Source organism: Piliocolobus tephrosceles, chromosome 10 (genome assembly GCF_002776525.5).
Source record: "Piliocolobus tephrosceles isolate RC106 chromosome 10, ASM277652v3, whole genome shotgun sequence".
Classification (NCBI taxonomy): domain Eukaryota; kingdom Metazoa; phylum Chordata; class Mammalia; order Primates; family Cercopithecidae; genus Piliocolobus; species Piliocolobus tephrosceles.
This window is the reverse complement of record NC_045443.1, coordinates 130263254-130284279: the sequence shown is the minus strand read 5'-3', so window position 1 is coordinate 130284279 and position 21026 is coordinate 130263254. Positions and strand designations below refer to the sequence as shown.

The window sequence follows — 21026 nt, the reverse complement described above, 5'->3', positions numbered from 1 at the left end:
TTTTTTTTTTTAAGATACAGTCTCACCCATCCAAGCTGCAGTGCGGTGGTGCGATCACAGCTCACTGCAGTCTTGAATTCCTGGGCCCAAGGGATCTTGCCTCAGCTTCTTGAATAGCTGGGACTACAGGTACACATCACCAAATTCAGCAAATATTTTAAGTTTTTGTGGAGATGAGGTCTTGCTATGTTGCCCAGGCTGGTCTTGAAATCCTAGGCTCAAATGATCCTTTCGTCTTGACCTCCCAAAATGCTGGGATTACAGGCATGAGCCACCATGCTTCGCAAGGGAGGGTGAGGCTGGTCTTGAGCTGTGATTTCATCACTGCACTCTAGCCAGTGTGACAGAGCAAGACCCTATCTCTAAAAAAAAAAAAAAAAAAAAAAAGTTAAGCATAGGTCTTTAAAATTTGTAAGTGAAAAATCATTTAGAACAGGTACACTTGACTGAAATTTAGGAAACAGTTTTAAATAATTGTGATTTAAACAATTAAAATTTTACAAACTTGGCTTTCATATATAAATTCTGCCCTAATCCTCAACCAGCTTCAATTCAATTCGATTCACACCTGAGTGCCTATAGGAAGCCATACTTTGGACATGCACAGTAAGGGTCTTGCCTTCAAAGAGCACTCCTTACTGAGGGAGGTGACTGCTTTGGTTCCTGCAAGGACACGTGTGTACAAGGGAAGGCTCAGTGCTGCCTGGGAGAGCCATGCCGAACACACGCTGGGCCCTCAGCCGCTCTGAGCCCGTTGGTTTCTCACCGCAGACGATGCTGCCTTCCTCACTCCTGCCCACTGCTTTAGATACTGCGTGGGTGCTAGGGAAACATAAATGAGGAGAGGCTGCTCTCAAGATGCCCACGCAGGCTGGCTGCAGGAACGGCCAAGGCAACAGGCCCAGAACATTCTTCCCACACGGCTGCTGGCTGGCCTGAAGCCCGAGTGGAGGTTGCTGCACGCTGTGTAACAGTCGAGTGAGCAACTGTATCGTTTTGTCCGCTGCTTTTTCTACAAGTTATGTTAGACCTTTGGGAGAATCCTCCTCGAGACACCAGGGCCTGGCGTGGTGCGCTAAATGATGCGCCCACTGTGTGCTAACCGCTGGAATCCGTGGATCTGCTTCCTTACATGGCAAAAGGGACTTTGCAGACGTGATGAAGGACCTGGAGATGGGAGGAGTATTCAGGATTATCCAGGGGTTCCCAGAGTACTTGCAGCAGGCCTTAGGGAGGGAGGAGATGAGGGGGTGGAAGCGGAGGCTGGAGTGCTACTGGGCCATGAGTCAAGGAATGCTGGGCCTCTAGAAGCTGGAAAGGGGAGGACATGGATTCTCCCCAGAGCCGGCTGTGGGAACACTGTGGCTGCGGGAACACCGCGGCTGCCATCTCATCCCAGAGCCGGCTGTGGGAACGCTGTGGCTGCGGGAACACCGCGGCTGCCATCTCATTTTTTTAATTTAATTTTTTTTGAGACGGAGTCTTGCTCTGTTGCCCAGTGGCGTGATTTCAGCTCAATGTAACCTCCGCCTCCTGGGTTCAAGCGATTCTCCCGCCTCAGCCTCCCCAGTAGCTAGGATTGCAGGCACCTGCTACCACATCTGGCCAATTTTTTTTGTATTTTTAGTAGAGACAGGGTTTTGCCATGTGGGCCAGGCTGGTCTCGAACTCCAGACCTCAAGTGATCTGCCAGCCTCGGCTTCCCAAAGTGCTGGGATTATAGGCCTGAACCACTGTGCCCAGCCTTTTTTTTTTTTTTTAAATAGAGATAGGGCTTCACTTTGTCACGCTAACTGGAGTGCAGTGACACAATCACAGCTCACTGCAGCCTCGACCTCCTGAACTCGAGCGATCCTCCTGCCTCAGCCTTTGAGTACACAGGTGCATGGCACCATGTCCAGCTAGTTACTTTTTAATTTTTTGTAGAAATGGGACCTCTCTGTGTTATCCAGGCTGGTCTCCAACTCCTCAAGTGATCCTCCTGCCTTGGCCTCCCAAAGTGCTGGGATTAGAGGTGTGAGCCACCGTGCCCAGCTGCCCTGGTTTTAGCCCCAGGAAACCTGTCTTGGACTTCTGACCACCAGAACCAAAGTTCTACGCCTGTTTTAAGCTGTTGAGTTTGTGGGAATTTGAGAGCATCATCGTAGGGAACGAATATGCTGGGTGACAGCATGGCTAACATTCCCATCTCACAGACTGATCACTGTTGTGCCAGAGAGCAAGAGATGCCCACTGCTCTGCCCCTTTCAAAGGAAAGGCAGGCTGTTCCTCAGCACAGGGAAGAATGTGAATCCCTTGCCCCGGCCCCTTGCTTAGAAATCATGCTTATCTGCCTTGTGTTTCTCCAAGAAACCTGATCCTTGGTATCCCAGGCAAGGTGAGATCTGTCATTGTCACAGTTGGCATTTATTTTCTGCCCTGAGGAAGTCAGATGAAGAGGTCACCCTGCCACACCCACATCCCCACACACTTAGGGCAGGGCCTCTGCTGTGCCGTGAGGCTTTGGTGGAAGCAGCTGCATCAGCTCCTCCACTCTCAGCTGAGCTGAGCTGGACCTGGGGCTCTGGACCACCTGAACTTGTACACAGCTTCTTTTCTAGGCAAAGGGCAATGCTGTACGAGGCACATTCCTTAGGAAATAAAGAAACCCTTTCCTCTGTCTCAAGAGACTGTTTTTGCTTCTTGAAGTCCTTCCATTACCATCTCATTTCAATAAAAAGGGTCAAGGGACGGCGTGCTTGGAGGGAAAGAAGTCCTAGGGTGACACGTGACGAATTCTGGTACTCGAACTCAGTGCAGTTTTATAGGCTTTCTTATGGATTCATTTTGTTCAAATATAATTAAAATATGATTTGTTCAAGGCACTCAGACCTACGTATAGGAAGAAGTGCTTTTCTTCCTCGAACTATTGCCAGATCATTTAACCACTCACTAATGCCTGTTTTCTGTGGGGCTCGGTGGTTCACATCTGTCATCCCAGCACTTTGGGAGGCCGAGGCAGGCGGATCCCGAGTTCGGGAGGTTGAGACCATCCTGGCTAACATGATGAAACCCCGTCTCTACTAAAAATACAAAAAATTAGCCGGGCGTGGTGGCAGCGCCTATAGTCCCAGCTACTTGGGAGGCTGAGGCAGGAGAATGGCGTAAATGCAGGAGGCGGAGCTTGCAGTGAGCCGAGATCCGGCCACTGCACTCCAGCCTGGACGACAGCACGAGAGTCCGCCTCAAAAAAGAAAAGCCTGTTTTCTGATGACTGTTCAAGAGGGTGAAACTTTTTAAAAGCTGCCCGTCTCTGCTCTCCCCTGTGTGCCTGACAATGCTTAGTAAAGGGGTGTTCAGCAAACTGACCGGATGTGGGCTGTGGTAAGCCATATAACATCATGTGAAATCTTCTCCAGTGAATTCTTTTGACCTTGCCTTGCCATGACACTCTGATGCCCTGTGATGAGGTGGTAAAGACGGTGGCTGAGAACCTGGCTGACTGCCTCTGAATCAGGACGCGTCTCTTGCTAGCTGAGGGGTCTTGCATTCCCCACATGTGGAGCAGAGAAAACAATGGCACCTCCCTCAGGGCTGCTGCAGGATGCATAATGCCAACCCTGCGCAGCTCTCAGAAGAGTTCTGGCACAAAGCAACCCGGAGCGGTGTCAGTACTGTGATCTCTGGATTCTAATCCAGAATCTGCTCTGAGATCCAGGTTCTTTATCCTCCGTCATGGCAGCGGGGTGGGACTCACTGGGAAGTGGCAAGTTAGAGGGACAGTCAGAATTGTCACCTTCTGCATCAATTGCAAGAGCATCTGTTACTTTTGCAAATGCCCTAAGCTTCCTTTGGGAACGGCCCCACCTTAAATATTCTGAACTGAAAGAGCAATTCTTTGAAAACCCGTGGCAAGCAGGACGTGAGCAGGCATTAGTGCCGCCGTCTTCACCGCCACATCCTTCATGGCACCCAGGAGCTGGAAACAGTCTAGCCACTGACGGACAGACGGACAGGCAAAATGCAGTCCATGCACAAGGGAATGTTTCAGCCTTTTAAGTTTTTAATTTTTATTTTATTATTTCTTAGTAGAGGGGGGGTTTCATCATGTTGGCCAGGCTGGTTTCAAACTCCTGACCTCATGTAATCTGCCTGCCTCGGCCTTGAAAAGTGCTGGGATTACAGGCGTGAGCCACTGCACCCAGCCCTATGTTTATTTTTTATTTTATTTATTTATTTTTTTGAGACAGTCTCACTCTGTTGCCCAGGCTGGCGTGCAGTGGCATGATCTTGGCTCACTGCAACCTCTGCCTTCCCAGTTCAAGTGATTCTCCTGCCTCGGCCTCCTCCCAAGTAGCTGGGATTACAGGCGTGCACTATCACACCCAGTTAATTTTTTTTTTTTAAGACGGAGTCTCGCTCTGTCACCAGGCTGGAGCACAGTGGAGTGATCTAAGCTCACTGCAACCTCTGCCTCCCAGGTTCAAGCTGTTCTCCTGCCTCAGCCTCCCGAGTAGCTGTGATTACAGGCACCTGCCACCACGCCTGGCTAATTTTTGTATTTTTAGTAGAGACAAGGTTTCACCATGTTAGCCAGGATGGCCTCGATTTCTTGACCTCGTGATCTGCCTGCCTTGGCCTCCCAAAGTGCTGGGATTACAGGCGTGAGCCACTGCGCCCGGCCGCTAATTTTTTATATTTTTTGTAGAGATAGGGTTTCACTATGTTGGCCGGGCTGGTCTTGAACTCCTGACCTCAAGTGATCCGTCTGCCTCGGCCTTCCAAAGTGCTGGGATTACAGGGGTAAGCCACCGAGCCTGGCCTATTTTTATTTTTTTTTAAAGAATCTTAAGGACAATCAAAAGTCAGCCTTTTTTAAAAGGAAAGAGGGCCGGGTATGGTGGTTCATGCCTGTAATCCCAGCACTTCGGGAGGCCAAGGCAGGCAAATCATGAGGTTAGGAGTTTGAGACCAGCCTGGCCAACATGGCAAAACCCCTTCTCTACTAAAGACACAAAAAATTAGCCAGGCATGGTGGTGCGCACCTGTAATCCTGGCTACTTGGGAGGCTGTGGCAGGAAGATGTCCCAGGAGTGTGTGTGTGTGTGTATTTTTTTTTTTTTCTTGTAGAAATGAGGTCTCACTGTGTTGCCCAGGCTGGTCTCAAATTCCTGGCCTCAAGCAATCTTCCTGCCTCTGCCTCCCAAAGTACTGGGATGACAGGCATGAGCCACCACGACCAGCTACATGGTAACTATTGTGTTTTATGTGTCGTACCACACACACGAAAATTAAAAAAAATCTGGCTATGCATTTCTTTCAAAGCAACAGCAATTGTTCTGAGAGATTAAAGTCACCATTGAAGAACCTACATTATTGTTTATTGTGATCCTAATTCGGTCCACATAACAATTGAAATTGCCTCTACTAAATGTTAAGTTTCTGGGGCAGCACCAGCTGAAGTCAGCGACTGCCTTTTTAAACCACAAGGTTCTGACATTAAGAGATTTCTGTTTCTCTATCCATCATTTTCGGGCATCTTGAATCACCTGATTTAGAGGCAGTGACATCCTGACTGGGTTGGTTCTGCTCTCGCTGGGCGGGTGAGACCCCCAGACCCATGTCCACAGTGCATCTGATGTTCTTCCAGTGGTTGTCACTTCCCCAGGGAAGCCAGGTAGGCATACCAGAACAGAGCTGCCAGGTTGGCGAAGAGCACCCGGAACTGCCAAAAAGAACAGTCCGATAGACCACGGTCAGTGGGAGGCCGTGGCCAGTTATCCAGCCTCAGTCACCCAGTTCATTCGTTTACCTGTTTGAACGGGTTGTCGGCTGGTCCAAATACCCATCCGCGACTGCATTTACTGAGCCTCTGTTTGTATCAAATGCTGTGCTAGGCCCCTAGCAGAGAGGAGTGGAGAAGAAAAATGGTCCCCTAGTTACAGTGTTCACAGGCTACAGCGGCCCAGGAATCCCAAAGCCAAGTCACGCTCCTTTTTCCCACTTCACTGCACACCTTAGCTCCTGGGTCGGCCTCTCTCACTCCAGGACCAGCCATCACGCAGGTGGCTGCACCCTCCTCGGGGACACAGCTGACGAACAGGGGAGGGGCCCCAGACCTTCCCTCCTCTCTAACCATCGCCATCCCACTGCCCTGCTTTGGTGACTGAGCAGCTTCACCCTTCCCCAGAATTCCCTGGCCTGGTGCTGAGTCTCTCCCTGGCATGTGGTGCTATGAAAGTAGCAGCCTGTCTGTCTGGTTAATCACCAAGTCCCCGAGTCTCGCAGCACGGCACACAGCCACTGCTCAGGAAACGCTTGCTGAATGAATGCCGCTTCCTCACCCACCTGCACACACCTAGGATGGTGACTCTGCCCCCACGCTGCTCAGAGGCGCGGCTTCCTGGCTCTCCCCTCTTCCATCCCAGATCCTCCATGTTCCCGGCCAGTCTGTCTTCTCACCTGTCTCTACTTCCTTCTCTAAATTCCCGAGAACCGGTGGCCTATGGCTGTAGCTTCCTTAGCCTACTGTTCTTCAGTCATACTCCCTGGAAAATTCTTTATCCTTCCTACCTTCTCACGTCCCCAGATGCTGACCACAGCTAGACAAGCCCCAGCCCCCTCTGCCCAGAAGTCTTTGTTTCTGCAGTCAGCGTGCTCTCCCATCCTCCATGTGGCCAAACTTGCCCCTTCTGTATCCCCTCACAGTGCCCACCTAGCTTCCTCTCCCCTCAGTCCCAGTCCCCGGCCCTCCAAAGGAGAGGCACGTAGGGGCTTGAGGCGGGATGTCCCACTCTCCTCTCCGCTCAGCTGTCCCTTTCTCTCTCCTCTCTCATCAGAGGGTGGGGCCTCTGTCCCAAGCACCACGGTGAGTGTGCGGGGGGGGGGTCACATCCACCTGCCTCCTTAGGGGACCCCGCAGAGCCGCTCTTTCTGGACATGGGTGTTTGCCCATCCCACAAGCAGCTTCACGTCTGCACCCACCATGTCTGCATCTTTTTAGTGTCAGAACCCCCTCTGCCACCCAGCCTTCTTCCATCACTTCTCCTCACCTCCTCTCAAACTTTTTAAAATTCATTTTTATAAAATAGAGATGGGGTCTCACTATGTTGCCCAGACTGGTCTCAAACTCCTGGCTTCGAGTGATCCTTCTGCCTCGGCCTCTCAAAGTTCTGGGATTACAGGCATGAGCCACCATGTCTGGTCTCCACAAACTTTGAGATCATGTTCTAGACTTGTGATTTTTAAAATAATTCCCACCCACTCTTCAAAGCAATTTGGCTTCAGCCCCATGGAGCTGAAATTGCTCTGGGAAGGGCCACTGTTAAAGCCAAAGGAAATTTTGTTTTTATTTTGCTTTAACTCCTGGCAACTTTGGCTAAGGGTAAACCGCCTCTTTGTCCTGTGTGTGCCCGTTTTCCTGCTGCTTCCTGATGTGTTTGTGGTGTGTGCAGTGTGTGTGCACACTGGGCCGCCTCCCTCCTTTCCCTCGGGGGTCACCCTGGTCCTCTCCTCCCTCCTGGGCAGGGCTCAGAGCCGGTGCTAATGCAGGAAGGCCCTCTGCAGCTGAGATCCAGCCACTGCAGGCCTGTCCAGGTCCTCCCTAGCGGCAGCCTGGGCTGGGATGGTACCCACCTTTCCCAGAAGGGCCCTGCGTCTGGACTGTTTGCACCAACAACGCGGGCTCCTCACAGCTGCTGTCTTTCTAGGGGTCTGGAGCTTTGGGGCAGCAGGCAGGGATGCCCGCCCACGAGTGCCAGTAAAACCCTGATGGGCGGCACACCTTGGGGGGGTGGGAAGCACGTGGCTGCTGCAGACTCTGCCAGGCCTCCTCCTGCAGCATCCTGGGGTGTCCTGCCATGCTGCAGGGGGTGCTGCACCCCATCCTCCCAGTGTGGGAGTGGTCCTGGGGACCCCAGCTGTGCATAAAGACACTTGATCCCCGTGGCAGAGCCTGGGGCTCCAGTCTCTGCTCCACCAGCCCAGCCCCAGTCTGACATCTTTGACTCAGTCCCCACAGCAGCTCCTTCATGCGCAGGATAGCGGAAAGGCTGTTTCCCCAGAAGGTCTTCACTCTGCACCTGGACAGGCCCACCCCTCATCCAGGTGAGGCAGCCCTTCCAGGTCAGCGGCAGGACCCATGGCCACACAGTGCTTGCCTTCAGGCTCAGCTGTAATTCCTGAGCCCAGGGACCACGAATGCTTTGTTTCTTTTTAACATTTTATTTATTTTTTGAGACAGGGTCTTACTCTGTTGCCCAGGCTAGAGTGCAGTGGCGCAATCTCAGCTCACTCTAACCTCCGCCTCCCGGGTTCAAGTGATTCTTGTGCCTCAGCCACCTGAGTAGCTGGGACTACAGGCACCTGCCACCACGCCCAGCTAACTTTTGTTATTTTTAGTAGAGATGGGGTTTTTGCTATGTTGGCCAGGCTGGTCTCGAACTCCCGGCTTCAAGTGATTTGGCCGCCTCAGCCTCCCATAGTTTTGGGATTACAGGCGTGAGCTACCATGACGGTCTTTTTTTTTTTCTAAGTATAACTAGAGTTTATTTGGGTTGAGTTTGAGGACTGCAACCCAGGAGCATAGATTCCAGTTGCCTGAATGTACACTCCTGGAACTGGGAATGTTTCAAAGGCTAGGAAACTCAAGGGCATCCCTGGCATGGGGGCTTTTAATGAGAATTTGCTGAACAAACGGAAGAGGCAAAGACACCCACTCTGGACACCCTTGTGTGTTGCTTCCTGAATCCAGAACTAGCAATGATTCAGGGTCACGGGCAAAATCCAAGGCTGGCTGAGGAGTCTAGACACGGGGAAACCAAGTCCAGTGGAAACTACAGCAGAAAGAGGAGAAAAGAAAAAGAAAAAGAAAAAAAAGAGAGGGGAAGGGGAAAGAAGGAAGGAAGGAAGGAAGGAAGGAAGGAAGGAAGGGAGGGAGGGAGGGAAAGGCTGACAGAAAGTAATGTTGGCAGAGGCTGAGCCCCGTGGCCCTCACCTTCAGAGGGATGTAGTTGATGTTGATGAACTGTACTGGCGTCCACACCCTCCAGTTCATCCTTAGCGCCGGCCAGAAGCCCCCCCTCATCTTGGTAGCGAAGGCTGAGGCGTCTTTCCCCTGCAAAGGAGGGAAGGCAGGTGGTGAACAATCTCACTGCCCATCAGAACGGAATTCCAGGCACCCAAACCCTAGCGTGATGGTTTTTAAACTGCTATTGGATTTTATTCTGTGTGTATGCAGACAGCACACACGTGTACTCAGCACTGCGGCTCTAAGGAGCCAACCCGTGAGATGGAAAATGATCAGTGAGATGCCAGACAGCAGCCTGCTCACACCGGTGGTGATGTGTGTCCTGGCCCATCACTCCTTGAGGACAACCAGAGGAGGTGACTCCCAAGGCTGGCCCTGGGCACCAGAACTGCTACTCAGAGCTATGCTGTCAGTTCCTCCCAAATAACCTCCAAAGTTGATGTCTTTCCAATCAAACTTGTTAGGAGTTACCAAAAAAAAAAAAAAAAGGACCCCAGTAAGTTGATTCTAAATGTCAGCTGGTGGATTCAAGACCTGCACCTAAGTCCTGAAACCATGAAGATCCTAGGAGCAACTCCTCTGGACATCAGCCAAAGACAAAGAATTTGTGACTAAGTCCTCAAAAGCAAATACAGCAAAACCAAAAACAGACAAACAGGACTTTATTAAACAAAAAAGTTTCTGCACAGCAAAAGAAACAATCAACAGACAATCTACAGCATGGGAAAAAATATATGCATATTATGCATCCTACAAAGGGCTGTTATCCAGAATCTACGAGGAACTCACACAACTCAACAAGAAAGAAATGAATAACCTCATTAAAAAACTGGGCAAAGGACATGAACATTTTTCAAAAGAAGAAAAACAAGTGGCCAAGAAACATATGAAAAAATATTCAACATCACTAATCATCAGAGAAATGCAAATTAAAACCACAAAGAGGGCCGGGCGCGGTGGCTCAAGCCTGTAATCCCAGCACTTTGGGAGGCCGAGACGGGCGGATCACGAGGTCAGGAGATCGAGACCATCCTGGCTAACACGGTGAAACCCCGTCTCTACTAAAAATACAAAAAACTAGCCGGGCGAGGTGGCGGGCGCCTGTAGTCCCAGCTACTCCGGAGGCTGAGGCAGGAGAATGGCGTAAACCCGGGAGGCGGAGCTTGCAGTGAGCTGAGATCTGGCCACTGCACTCCAGCTCGGGCGACAGAGCAAGACTCCGTCTCAAAAAAAAAATAAAAAAAATAAAACCACAAAGAGATACCACCTCACGCCAGTCAGAATGGCTATTATTAAAAAGTCAAGTGGCCAGGCGCGGTGGCTCATGCCTGTAATCCCAGCACTTTGGGAGGCTGAGGCGGGCGGATCACGAGGTCAGGAGTTCGAGACCAGCCTGACCAACACGGTGAAACCCCATTTCTACTAAAAAAAATACAAAAATTAGTCAAGCATGGTGGCATGTGCCTGTAATCCCAGCTACTCAGGAGGCTGAGGCAGGAGAATCACTTGAACCTGGGAGGCGGAGGTTGTGGTGAGCTGAGATCGGGCCACTGCACTCCACCCTGGCTAACTCAGTGAAACTCTGCCTCAAAAAAAACCAAAAAAGGTCAAAAAACAATAGATGCTGGCAAGAATGTAGAGAAAAGTGAACACTTACATACTGCTGGTGGGAATGCAAATTAGTACAGCCTTTCTGGAAAACAGTATGGAGATTTCTCAAAGAACTAAAAATAGAACCACCATTCAATCCAGCAATCCCACTACTGGGCCTCTACCCAAAGGAAGAGGAATCATATCAAAAAATCCCTGCCCTCGTATGTTTATCACAGGGCTATCCACAACAGCAAACACATGGAATCAACCTAAATGTCCCCCAACAGAGGACTGGATAAAGAAAAAGTGCTATAAATATACCACGGAACACTACTCTGCCATAAAAAAAGCATGAACTCGGCCGGGCATGGTGGCTCACGCCTGTAATCCCAGCACTTTGGGAGGCTGCGGCAGGAAAATTGTTGAACCTGGGGGGCGGAGGTTGCAGTGAGATGAGATTGCGCCACTACACTCCAGCCTGGACAAAACAGCAAGACTCTGTGTCAAAAAAAAAAAAAAAAAGAGCATGTCTTTTGCAGTGACACAGACTGAACCAGGGGCCATTATCCCAAGTGAAACAACTCACCAATGGAAAGTCAAATACTGCTTGTTCCCACTTTTTTTTTTTCCAGATAGGGTCTCGCCGTCTCCACTCTGTTGCCCACGCCGGCTGGAGTGCAGCGGGTGCGATCACGGCTCACTCAGCCTCAACCTCCTGGCATCAAGCCTCAGTCTCAGCCTCCTGAGTAGCTGGGACTACAGGCATGTGCCAACACAACCCGTTGATTTTTTATTTTTTTGTAGAGAAGGGGTCTCACTATGTTGCCCAGGCTGGTCTCGACATCCTGGGCTCAAGTGACCTTCCTGCCTCAGCAGATGTTCTCACTCATAAGTGGGGGCTAAACAGTGGGTACACATGGACCAACAGAGGGAAATAACAGACACCAGAGACTTGAAAAGGTGGCAGGGAGAGGCGGGTTGAAAATCACCACTGACTACTTGGGTGATGGGAACTGAAAGCTCAGATGTCACCACAGCACAGTCACGTAAGAAATTTGCACTCGTACCCTCTAAGTATATACAAACTAAAAAAAAATTTTAAAGAAATGCTTAAATATTTTCTTGTTTAAAGTAAGGGGGAAAGCTGGGTGTGGTGGCTCACACCTGTAATGCCAAGGCGGGCATATCACTTGAGGTCGAGACCAGCCTGGCCAACACAGAGGAACCCCATTGCTACTAAAAATACAAACATTAGTCGGGCATGGTGGTGGGCGCCTGTTGTCCCAACTACTCTGGAGGCTGAGGCATAAAAATCACTTGAACCCGAGAGGTGGAGGTTGCAGTGAGCCGAGATTGCACCACTGCACTCCAGCCTCGGCAACAGAGCGAGACTCCATCTCAAAAAAAAGAAAATAATCCAGCAAAAGAACAAAGAGTCCAGATAATTGCCTGTACAGCTGGAAATGAGAGTATTTCAAAATACTGGGGATTGCCCAATAAATGGTAACGAGAAAATTTGCTACGTAAGTAGAAAAATCCATACAGACGTCTGTCTCCTACCGTACACAAGTAAAACCATAAGGATACCAGAGGAAAGTATACGAGAATATTTCTATTATCTTCCTGTAAGGAAAGGCATGAAGGAAAATAATGTCATATTTGAATACATGAACCTTTAGAACTTCTGTATGGAGAAGTGATTGGTTAAAACAAATTACTTTTAGGACAGAAGGTGACGCTGGGCGCAGTGGCACACCTGTAATCCCAGCACTTTGGGAGGCCGAGGCAGGTGGATCACGAGGTCAGGAGTTCAATACCAACCTGGCCAAGGTGGTGAAACCCCGCCTCTACTAAAAATACAAAAAAATTAGCTGGGCGTAGTGGCGGGCACCTGCAATCCCTGCTATTCCGGAGGCTGAGGCAGAGAACTGCTTGAACCCAAGAGGCGGAGGTTGCAGTGAGCTGAGATTACGTCACTACTCCAGCCTGGGCGATAGAGTGAGACTCCATCTCAAAAAAAAAAAAAGAAGGTGATACGTCTCAGACACACAGCACAACCAGGCTAGTGCTCCTAGAGACGGTGAGGATTTGAAGGTGCTCGTCAACTGGGAAGGTGGGACAGTCAGAACAGACACATCTGCTGAGTGCAGGTGAACATGCCTCCCACGTGTTGGATTCCGACTGGGATTATGCCGGTAGGTGAACCTCCAGGCCCAGAACTTGCACAGGCTTCTGTGTCATCATCAGGGGTCTCAAACTTCTTGTGCCACAGATCTCTTTGGCAGTTTAGTGAAGCCTGTGGACCCCCTTCTCAGAATCATGTTTTATAATGTATAAAATAAAATATGGCCAGGCGCAGTGGCTCACACCTATAATCCCAGCACTCTGGGAGGCCGAGGCAGGTGGATCATCAGGTCAGGAGTTCAAGACAAGCCTGGCCAACATGATGAAACCCCATCTCTACTAAAAATACAAAAAATTAGCTGGGTGTGGTGGCACACGCCTGTAATCCCAGCTACTCAGGAGGCTGAGGCAGGAGAGTCATTTGCACCCGGGAGGTGGAGGTTGCAGTGAGCCGAGATTGCGCCACTGCACTCCAGCCTGGGCAACAGGGTGAGACTCTGTCTCAAAAAAAATAATAATTAAAAATAAATAAATAAATAAAATAGGACTACAAAGGAACCAGTAATACTGAAACACAGTTATCAAAATATTCAGAAAAATTTTTGACAGACTAATGTGTTTATTTCTATTTTTTTATTTTGTCTTTTGAGCCAGGGTCTTGCTCTGTTACCCAAGCTGGAGTGCAGTGGTGCGATCTCTGCTTACTGCAGCCTCCACATCTTGGGCTCAAGGGATTCTCTCACTTTAGCCTCCCGAATAGCTGGAACTACAGGTGCACATCACCACACTGGCTCATTTTTTAATTTTTGGAGAGACTGGTTTTCGCCATGTTGCCCAGGCTGGTCCCGAACTCCTGGCCTCAAGCTATCTACTGGCCTTGGCCTCACAAAGTGCTGGGATTACAGGCATGCACCACCACACCCGGCCCTGTTTCTTTCTTTCTTTTTTTTTTTTTTGAGACAGAGTCTTGCTCTGTCACCTAGGCTGGAGTGCAATGGCGCAATCTCAGCTCACTGCAACCTCCGCCTCCCGGCTTCAAGCGATTCTCCTGCCTCAGCCTCCGAAGTAGCTGGGATTACAGGCGCCCACCACCATGCCTGGCTAATTTTTGTAGTTTTTAGTAGAGATGAGGTTTCGCCATGTTGGCCAGGCTGGTCTCAAACTCCTGATCTCAGGTGATCCACCGGCCTCAGTCTCCCAAAGTGCTGGGATTACAGGCATGAGCCACTGCACCCGGCCTATTTCTTTCTTTACACAGTGACAAGACCTCTAAAGGCAGGTCCAAGTAGTAATGAGCATAAATGATATTTCAAGATATCTGTAACAACTAATATGTGATATAAAAATATCTGATTAGCTGGGTGTGGTGGCACACACATGTAGTCCCAGCTACTTGGGAGGCTGAGGCAAGAGGATCGCTTGAACGCAGGAGTTTGAGGCTGCGGTGGGCTGTGATTGTGCTACTGCACTGCAGCCTGGGTGACAGAGTGAAACCCTGCCTTTAAATAAATAAAGTGACTGTACTGGGTACAAACAGGTCCTGCCAATACTAGACGTTTGCTTCCTGTATTCATAAAGGAAAAGGCAAAATTTCAATTTGAGTGAAAAGTTTGCAGACCCTCTGAACTCTGCCAGGAATGTCAGGTGAAGAATCCCTGTGCTAAATGAAGAGCTGCAGTAAGTGCTGCGGCAGACACCCACCTCCAGAAAGTTCATGATGAGGAAGAACAACATGAGGAAGGCCGGTGCAAAGACGAGGCGGTCCAGGAGGAGCCTCCTGAGCCCTGCCAGGGGGACCTCCGGAGGGATCCAGTGTTCCATGAAGAGGTAGAAGAAGTGACTCAGCGGCCCTGTGAAGAAGAACCTGAGGCCCCCGGGGGGTGTCAGCCAGGCTGTGGTTCTCTGGATGTGCTCTTCTCTGGTCTAGCTTCACCCCCAAATCCCAGGTCCTAAGCCCTGCTTCCTGATGTCCCTCAGTATTGGCCACACAGGTCTGTACAGACAAGTCAGCTTCAGGGGCGCTCTGTTGTTCTAACAGACCAGACTTGCTCCTGCTGTGGACTCTCTGTGACCAGCGCTTCCCCGCCTAGCCATGGTGGCTCGCTCCTCCTGCTGTGGACTCTGCGCCCAGCACTTCCCCGCCTAGCCATGGTGGCTCGCTCCCCTCATACTGTCAACTTCCGGGTTGTCCCAGCACGCATGCACTCCTGTGCTAACACGCTTTATTCCAGGCCCTAGTTCCTTTTCTGCCTAGCACTGTCCTCATCTCATCTGTTAGGTTAGTCTATGCCTCTCTTCACCCCTAGAAGGCAGGCTCCCCAAGACAGGCTACGTCTTCTGTCCACTGCAGTGCCCAGAACAAGGCCTGGCTTTGAGAAGGTGCTCAATAATGAATCATCAGACATGTCCCTGGTTGTAGAGCTTTTCATCAAACTCGCTAGGCTAAGTGGCAAGGGCGGGACCTGGTGCTGCACTCTGGCTTGCGTGCATTGCTACTAATCATTCCCCTGTGTGCTTGGGAGAGAATGGAACCAGCTGTCACATCTACTGGGACAAGAGGCCTTGCAGTTCCATAAAATTTGGCAATAAAAAGTGAGGTCTTTCAACTTGTGACGTTGACAGTCTTTAAATAAGTGGTTCTCAGTGTGTTTTCCCACTCGGTCACAGGGTGTTATGTGGCCTCTGCAGGGATTCTCAGTGGGGAAGGGGACTGAAGTCCTGGGGATGGGAAAACTGTACTTGGATGAGGCCTCTAGGTGATCTTGTCACCCGCCCCTCTTGGGGGGATTACTGCTTTAAATACATTACGGAAAAATCCATGATGATTCAAGTTAGCAAGCTTGTAAGCATAAAAATGATCTTCAGCCGGGCGCGGTGGCTCAAGCCTGTAATCCCAGCACTTTGGGAGGCCGAGACGGGCGGATCACGAGGTCAGGAGATCGAAACCATCCTGGCTAACATGGTGAAACCCCGTCTCTACTAAAAAATACAAAAAACTAGCCGGACGAGGTGGCGGGCGCCTGTAGTCCCAGCTACTCGGGAGGCTGAGGCAGGAGAATGGCGTGAACCCGGGAGGCGGAGTTTGCAGTGAGCCAAGATCTGGCCACTGCACTCCAGCCTGGGCGGCAGAGGGAGACCCCCCCTCCAAAAAAAAAAAAAAAAAAAGAAGATCTTCATGAATTCTGAATTTAAAAAAAAAATCACTGTAGTTGGAAAATACTTCAAATAATCCATCTGTAACATTATTGTTGGCCAAGAGCTCGGGGTGGATTAAATTGGTAAAACTCTTGAATCACTGTGCTTTTGCAATTCAGAAAGTGGTTCAGAACCTGGACATTTTTCAGGGTACCTAAGCATTTCTTTTCTGGATATTTACACTATGAAAATAACAATAGAAACTAATTGGTCATATTGGAGCCAGTTTTCCTCTTCCATGAGCCCAGTCCAGGACGCTTTCAGGGTTTTTGAATCCTGAAGTCTGACTTAAGGTTGAGTTACTTGCCCTCAAGTTTGCCTCTCAGCCCAATTAAGACAGTCACCCCCACCCATCCAATCAAAAAGAAACATGATAAAACCACAAATATGAGGCTGTAATCCCAGCACTTTGGGAGGGCGAGGTGGGTGGATCACTTGAGGTCAGGAGTTCAAGACCAGCCTGGCCAACATGGTGAAACCCCATCTCTACTAAAAATACAAAAATTAGCTGGGCATGGTAGTGCATGGCTATAATCCCAGCTATTCCAGAGGCTGAGGCAGGAGAATCACTTGAACCAGTGAGGCAGAGGTTGCAGTAAGCCTGGGTGACAGAGGGAGACTGTCCCCTGTCCCCCCCCCAAAAAAAAAGAAAAAACAAAAAAACCACATACATGTATATATGCCATACAAACTATATGAACCATTCGAGTTTTTCCCCATGATGATTACTACAATGTTTTTTAAAAAATCATATTTATAAATGAGAGTACTCCAACTACTTCATTTTGGTGCCCAGCTTGGTTGCACTCAGCGGCTACAGGGTAAACCCATCCCTTGTATGGCACTCACCCGTAAACAGCGTATCTCAGAGGCCCACCGACATCTAGACTTCCAGAGTTTTCTTTTTTCCGCTTCTTCTCAATCATCTGGGCCAGGAAGTTCCCAAGTGCTGACAAAATGCCACTGTGGAGAAGGAGGTCATCAGAAAACAGAAGTGACCAGCAGGAGGGTGTCCCCTTCCCACAAGTGAATGAGAGGGCCGTTCTGAGGCCATGCAGCAGATACGGTGGCGGGGGTGGGGGGGTGTTTGGAATTATTGTTAAAGGGGCTCAATGTGTAGTTCTTGTATCAAAAGGTGGAGACAGCCAGGCACGGCGGCTCACGCCTGTAATCCCAGTACTGTGGGAGGCCGAGGCGGGCGGATCACGAGGTCAGGAGATTGAGACCATCCTGGCTAACTCGGTGAAACCCTGTCTCTACTAAAAATACAAAAATTAGCCGGGCAGGGTGGTGGGCGCCTGTAGTCCCAGCTACTTGGGAGGCTGAGGCAGGAGAATGTTGTGAACCTGGGAGGCGGAGCTTGCAGTGAGTGGAGATCCTGCCACTGCACTCCAGCCTGGGCGACAGAGCAAGACTGTCTCAAAAAAAAAAGGTGGAGACAGTGGACTTAAATACATAGATAAGGACAAGCGGCTTTCCAGTATCAATGTCGACCTCCTGGCTGTGATGTTATACTGTAACTTTTGCAGTTTGGGAGTAAGGAAGCTGTGTGATTATGAAAGAGCAACAAGACGGCCCTATCATGACACTGTTCTGCATTTTGACTGTGGTAGTGAACACGTGAACGTACAGATGTGATAAAACTGTACAGAACAGATACAACTACAAGAAAAATGGAGAACTCTGAATAGGATCTGTGGACTGTGTCCACGCCATGCCCTGGTTGATACTGCACTGCAGTTTCACAGAATGTAACCAATGGGGGACACTGGGAAAGTGTACAAGGGATCTCTCCATATTAGTCTTGCAACTGTTTGTGAATCTACAACTAGCACAATAAAAATTTCCATAAAAATGTGGAACACGCCCAGTGGCTCCCTCCAGGCCTTGGTTTGTATTTGCCTTCTGAGAAGCTCTCTGGACTATAAAATCCAAAATTCCTAGCACGGACCTAGACACCTTCTGGATCAGATCCCTGGCGATTCCCTTCACATCTCCTGCCTCTTGCTCAGGGTTCACGTTCTCCACACACAGATCTTCCCTCCCTCGGGACTGAGTCCAAGCTGCACCTCTCAGCCTTTCTTTAACGCAGGCCTTCCCTTCAAAACCTAACAGGGACCTTTGCCCTGCTGTTCCCTGTGCCAGGAGAGCCTCTGCTCCACTTCTTTACGCAGCCTGTTCAATGTCACCTTCTCAAAAAACACCTTCCCTGGCCGTGTCTCCACCCGCGCTGTGTGGACCCGAGTCCCCCAGACCCGCTCCCTCGGCCCTGTCTCCACCCGCGCGGTGCGAACCCGCTCCCTGGCCGTGTCTTCACTCGCGCCTCGCAGACCCGCTCCCCTGGCCCTGTCTCCACCCCCGCCGTGAGGACCCGCTCCCCTGGCCCCGTCTTCACCCGCGCCCCGCAGACCCGCTCCCTCGGCCCTGTCTCCACCGCCGCCGTGAGAACCTGCTCCCCTGGCCCTGTCTTCACCCGCGCCATGCGGACCCGCTCCCCTGGCCGTGGCTTCCCCGGGTGCGCGGGGCCCCTGTCGGGTCCTTGGGTGGAACCTCAGCGCCGAGCCCCCGGGGTCCGGGCGGGCCCTCCACGCGCTGGGAGGGCGGGATCCGCGAGGCGCCTCACAATCGCTGACTGGGGACGCGGGTGTCGCCGCGGGAAGTTCAGCGCCGGGACGGAGGGCGCCCGCTGCGGGGGCTCTGACCCGGGCGCGCCCCCAGACTGGTCCCGGCCCCGCGCTCCTGTCCAGGCCCCGCGCCACTGCGGCCGACCTGGGGCCGCGCCCCCGCTCACCTGGTGGCCGCCTTGGTGAGCACCGGGTAGAGCCGCAGGAAAAGCAGGTACTGGGCGAGCGCCCGCCGCGGGAGCGCCCCGAGCCCGGCTTCAGCCCGCAGCCTGGACGCGGCCGGCGCCATAGCCTCCCCAGCGCCGCGCCTCCGGGGGCATCGACCCCACCTCAGGCTGGCCGGGCGCGGAGCCCGAGGCGCCGAGCGTGGAGTGGGGAAGCCCTGACATTTCCGGCCTCACCGCGGCCCGCAGCTCCGCCCGGTCCCAACCCCACGGTGCGCCGCGCACGCCTCCGCACACTTTTCCCCGGTCCCTGCCGGCCACCTCCCCCGCCGGGCACCGGCGCCTATTGGAGCGTCTCGGGGGGCGGGCGAGGGGCGGGGCGCGCCTCTTGATGGACGGCGGCCCTTCCGGCTCTCGCGAGACTGGGTGGGAGCGCGCCAAATTTCTCCCGCGAAACAGAGGGTGTAGCCAGCGGCTCCATGGCTCTTAGGGGCGGCTGGCGGCGGCGCGCGGACATGAGCGCGGACGGCGAAGCCAGCAGGTGAGGGGCGCACTCCTGAGGCCCTCGGGCCGGCCCTTCGGAGAATACCATGGGGCCGGGCTTGGGTGGCGCCGCCGAGGCGAGAAGGGGACCCGGGTCCCGCAGCCTCCCGCACTCGCCGCGCCTGACGGGTAGGGCCGCGCGCCCCGACCGCCGACCGAGGGGCCCGGGGCGGGCGGAGGCGCTACGGGCGCGGCTTCCCGCGGGGAAACGAGGCGGGCCGCGCGGCCTTCCCCTGCTCGGCTCTTCCTGAGGTTTTTCGGTCCTCACCTTGCGCGCAGCTGCGTTTGGGACCTGCCGCGCGGCGGGGGCGATGAGAGCGGCGGGACCCGGGCCTGGCCCTGCGGGGTGGACGCGCGGCTGGGGAGGGTGCGGGGAGGGGCCGGGCCGGGGACCGTGCCTGGGGGCCCAGCGCTGGGAGAGACCGAGGCGGGCGGATCACTGTGGCCCAGGATCCTGTTCCAGATCAGCCTGGGCCACAGAGCGAGACTCCTTCTCCTCTATTTATTTTATTTTTTTGGACAGGGAGTCCCGCTCTGTCGTCCAGGCTGGAGTGCAGTGGCGCGATCTCGGCTCACTGCAACCTCCGCTTCTCGGGTTCAGGCGATCCCGCTGCCTCGCTCAGCCTCTCGAGTAGCTGAGACTGCAGGCGCCCGCCACGGCGCCCGGCTAGTTTTTGTATTTTTGGTAGAGATGGGGTTTCACCATGTTGGCCAGGCTGGTCTCGAACTCCTGATCTCAGGTCATCCGCCCGCCTCGGCCTCCCAAAGTGCTGGGATAACAGGCGTGAGCCTCCGCGCCCGGCCGTTCTCTTGTAAAAACAAGAAAAATTAGCCGGGCTGGTGGAGCGCGCCTGAGGTCCCAGCTATTAATACTCCGGAGTCCAAGGCCGGAGGTTCACCTGAGCCCGGCTGGTCGAGGCTGCTGTGAGCCAGAATCGCGCCTCCGCACTCCAGCCTGGGCGACGGAGCCAGACACTGTCTCAAAAAAAATAGAACAAGGGTAAGAGGCGGCTACTTGGTGGCCACAGCAAACAGTAAACATGACCAGAGACCTGACCTTCTGCCATAAGCAGAAAATGTGTGAGGCCCGACGCGGTGGCTCACGCCTGTAATCCCAGCACTTTGGGAGGCCGGGGCAGGCGGATCACCTGAGGTCAGGAGTTCGACACCAGCCTGGCCAACATGGAGAAACCCCGGCTCCACTAAAAAAAATACAAAATTAGCCGGGTGTGGTGGCGCATGCCTGTAATCACAGCTACTCGGGAGGCTGAGACAGGAGAATCAGTTGAACCCAGTAGGCAGAGGTTGCGGTGAGCCGAGATCGTGCCTTTTTTCTCCAACCTGGGCAACAAAGAACGAAACTCTGTCTCAAAAAAAAAAAAGAAAGAAAGAAAAAGAAAACGTGAGAACGCAAAGCTTTTTACAGACACTTAGCTGAACAAAATTCTTCCCAGAGGAGAAACCGAGTAGTAAGGATCCCTAACTGCTATTGTGCTAATCGCTGTCTATCCATAGTCCCATTTGGTCCTCAGGCAAGCCCTGGAGAGGGTAGGTACCCTTAGTATCTACCCTGTGTGCTGGAACTTGTTGCTTAGAGACGTTCACTGACTGCCCTGGTTCAGGACCAGGACTGCCCTCCCCTTCTCCACTCCACTGCCCTGCCCCAAGCTCAGTGACAGCCTCCAGGCAGGGGGAAGGCTGTGGCTGGGATAAGTACAAGTGATGGCTTTTACCTTACATGCCATATGTGGGTTACCTCATCTTATCTTTAAAACA

At 52.1% G+C, this 21026-nt stretch overlaps 2 protein-coding genes across 7 annotated transcripts in view; one reads left to right on the top strand and one right to left on the bottom strand.

Annotated features, from left to right (window-relative positions):
* Positions 1–303: 303 nt before the first annotated feature.
* On the bottom strand, positions 304–19055 carry PXMP2 (peroxisomal membrane protein 2). Of its 6 annotated transcripts, none has more exons than XM_023196796.2 (7): positions 18711–19055; positions 16769–16882; positions 14426–14588; positions 8975–9094; positions 5792–5880; positions 5529–5704; positions 304–362 (listed from the first exon to the last, which is right to left on the bottom strand). In XM_023196796.2, the coding sequence occupies exons 1-7, from the start codon at positions 18830–18832 to the stop codon at positions 322–324; spliced, it is 825 nt and encodes a 274-aa protein (XP_023052564.2). In that variant the 5' UTR covers positions 18833–19055; the 3' UTR covers positions 304–321. The 6 variants fall into 6 exon arrangements, 4 of the variants coding, with proteins under 4 accessions (XP_023052564.2, XP_023052562.2, XP_023052563.2 ...); XM_023196794.3 differs by lacking the exon at positions 304–362 and adding an exon at positions 457–1167; XR_002727578.1 differs by lacking the exon at positions 5792–5880.
* POLE (DNA polymerase epsilon, catalytic subunit) overlaps positions 18984–21026 on the top strand; it is a 66657-nt gene continuing 64614 nt past the window's right edge. Inside the window, exon 1 of the mRNA XM_023196783.3 lies at positions 18984–19248. Within this exon, the coding sequence (XP_023052551.1) occupies positions 19187–19248 (62 nt within the window). The 5' untranslated portion in view covers positions 18984–19186. The remainder of the gene's footprint in view (positions 19249–21026) is intronic.

Excerpts from the sequence above, each read along its gene's own strand:
- PXMP2 (XM_023196794.3), bottom strand. The coding sequence starts at position 18,832 with ATGGCGCCGGCCGCGTCCAGGCTGCGGGCTGAAGCCGGGCTCGGGGCG. Across the intron at positions 16,883-18,710 it reads CTCACCAAGGCGGCCACCAG|TGGCATTTTGTCAGCACTTG; the intron begins GTGAGCGGGGGC and ends CCTTCTCCACAG. Across the intron at positions 5,881-8,974 it reads TCAACTACATCCCTCTGAAG|GGGCCTAGCACAGCATTTGA; the intron begins GTGAGGGCCACG and ends CCTCTCTGCTAG.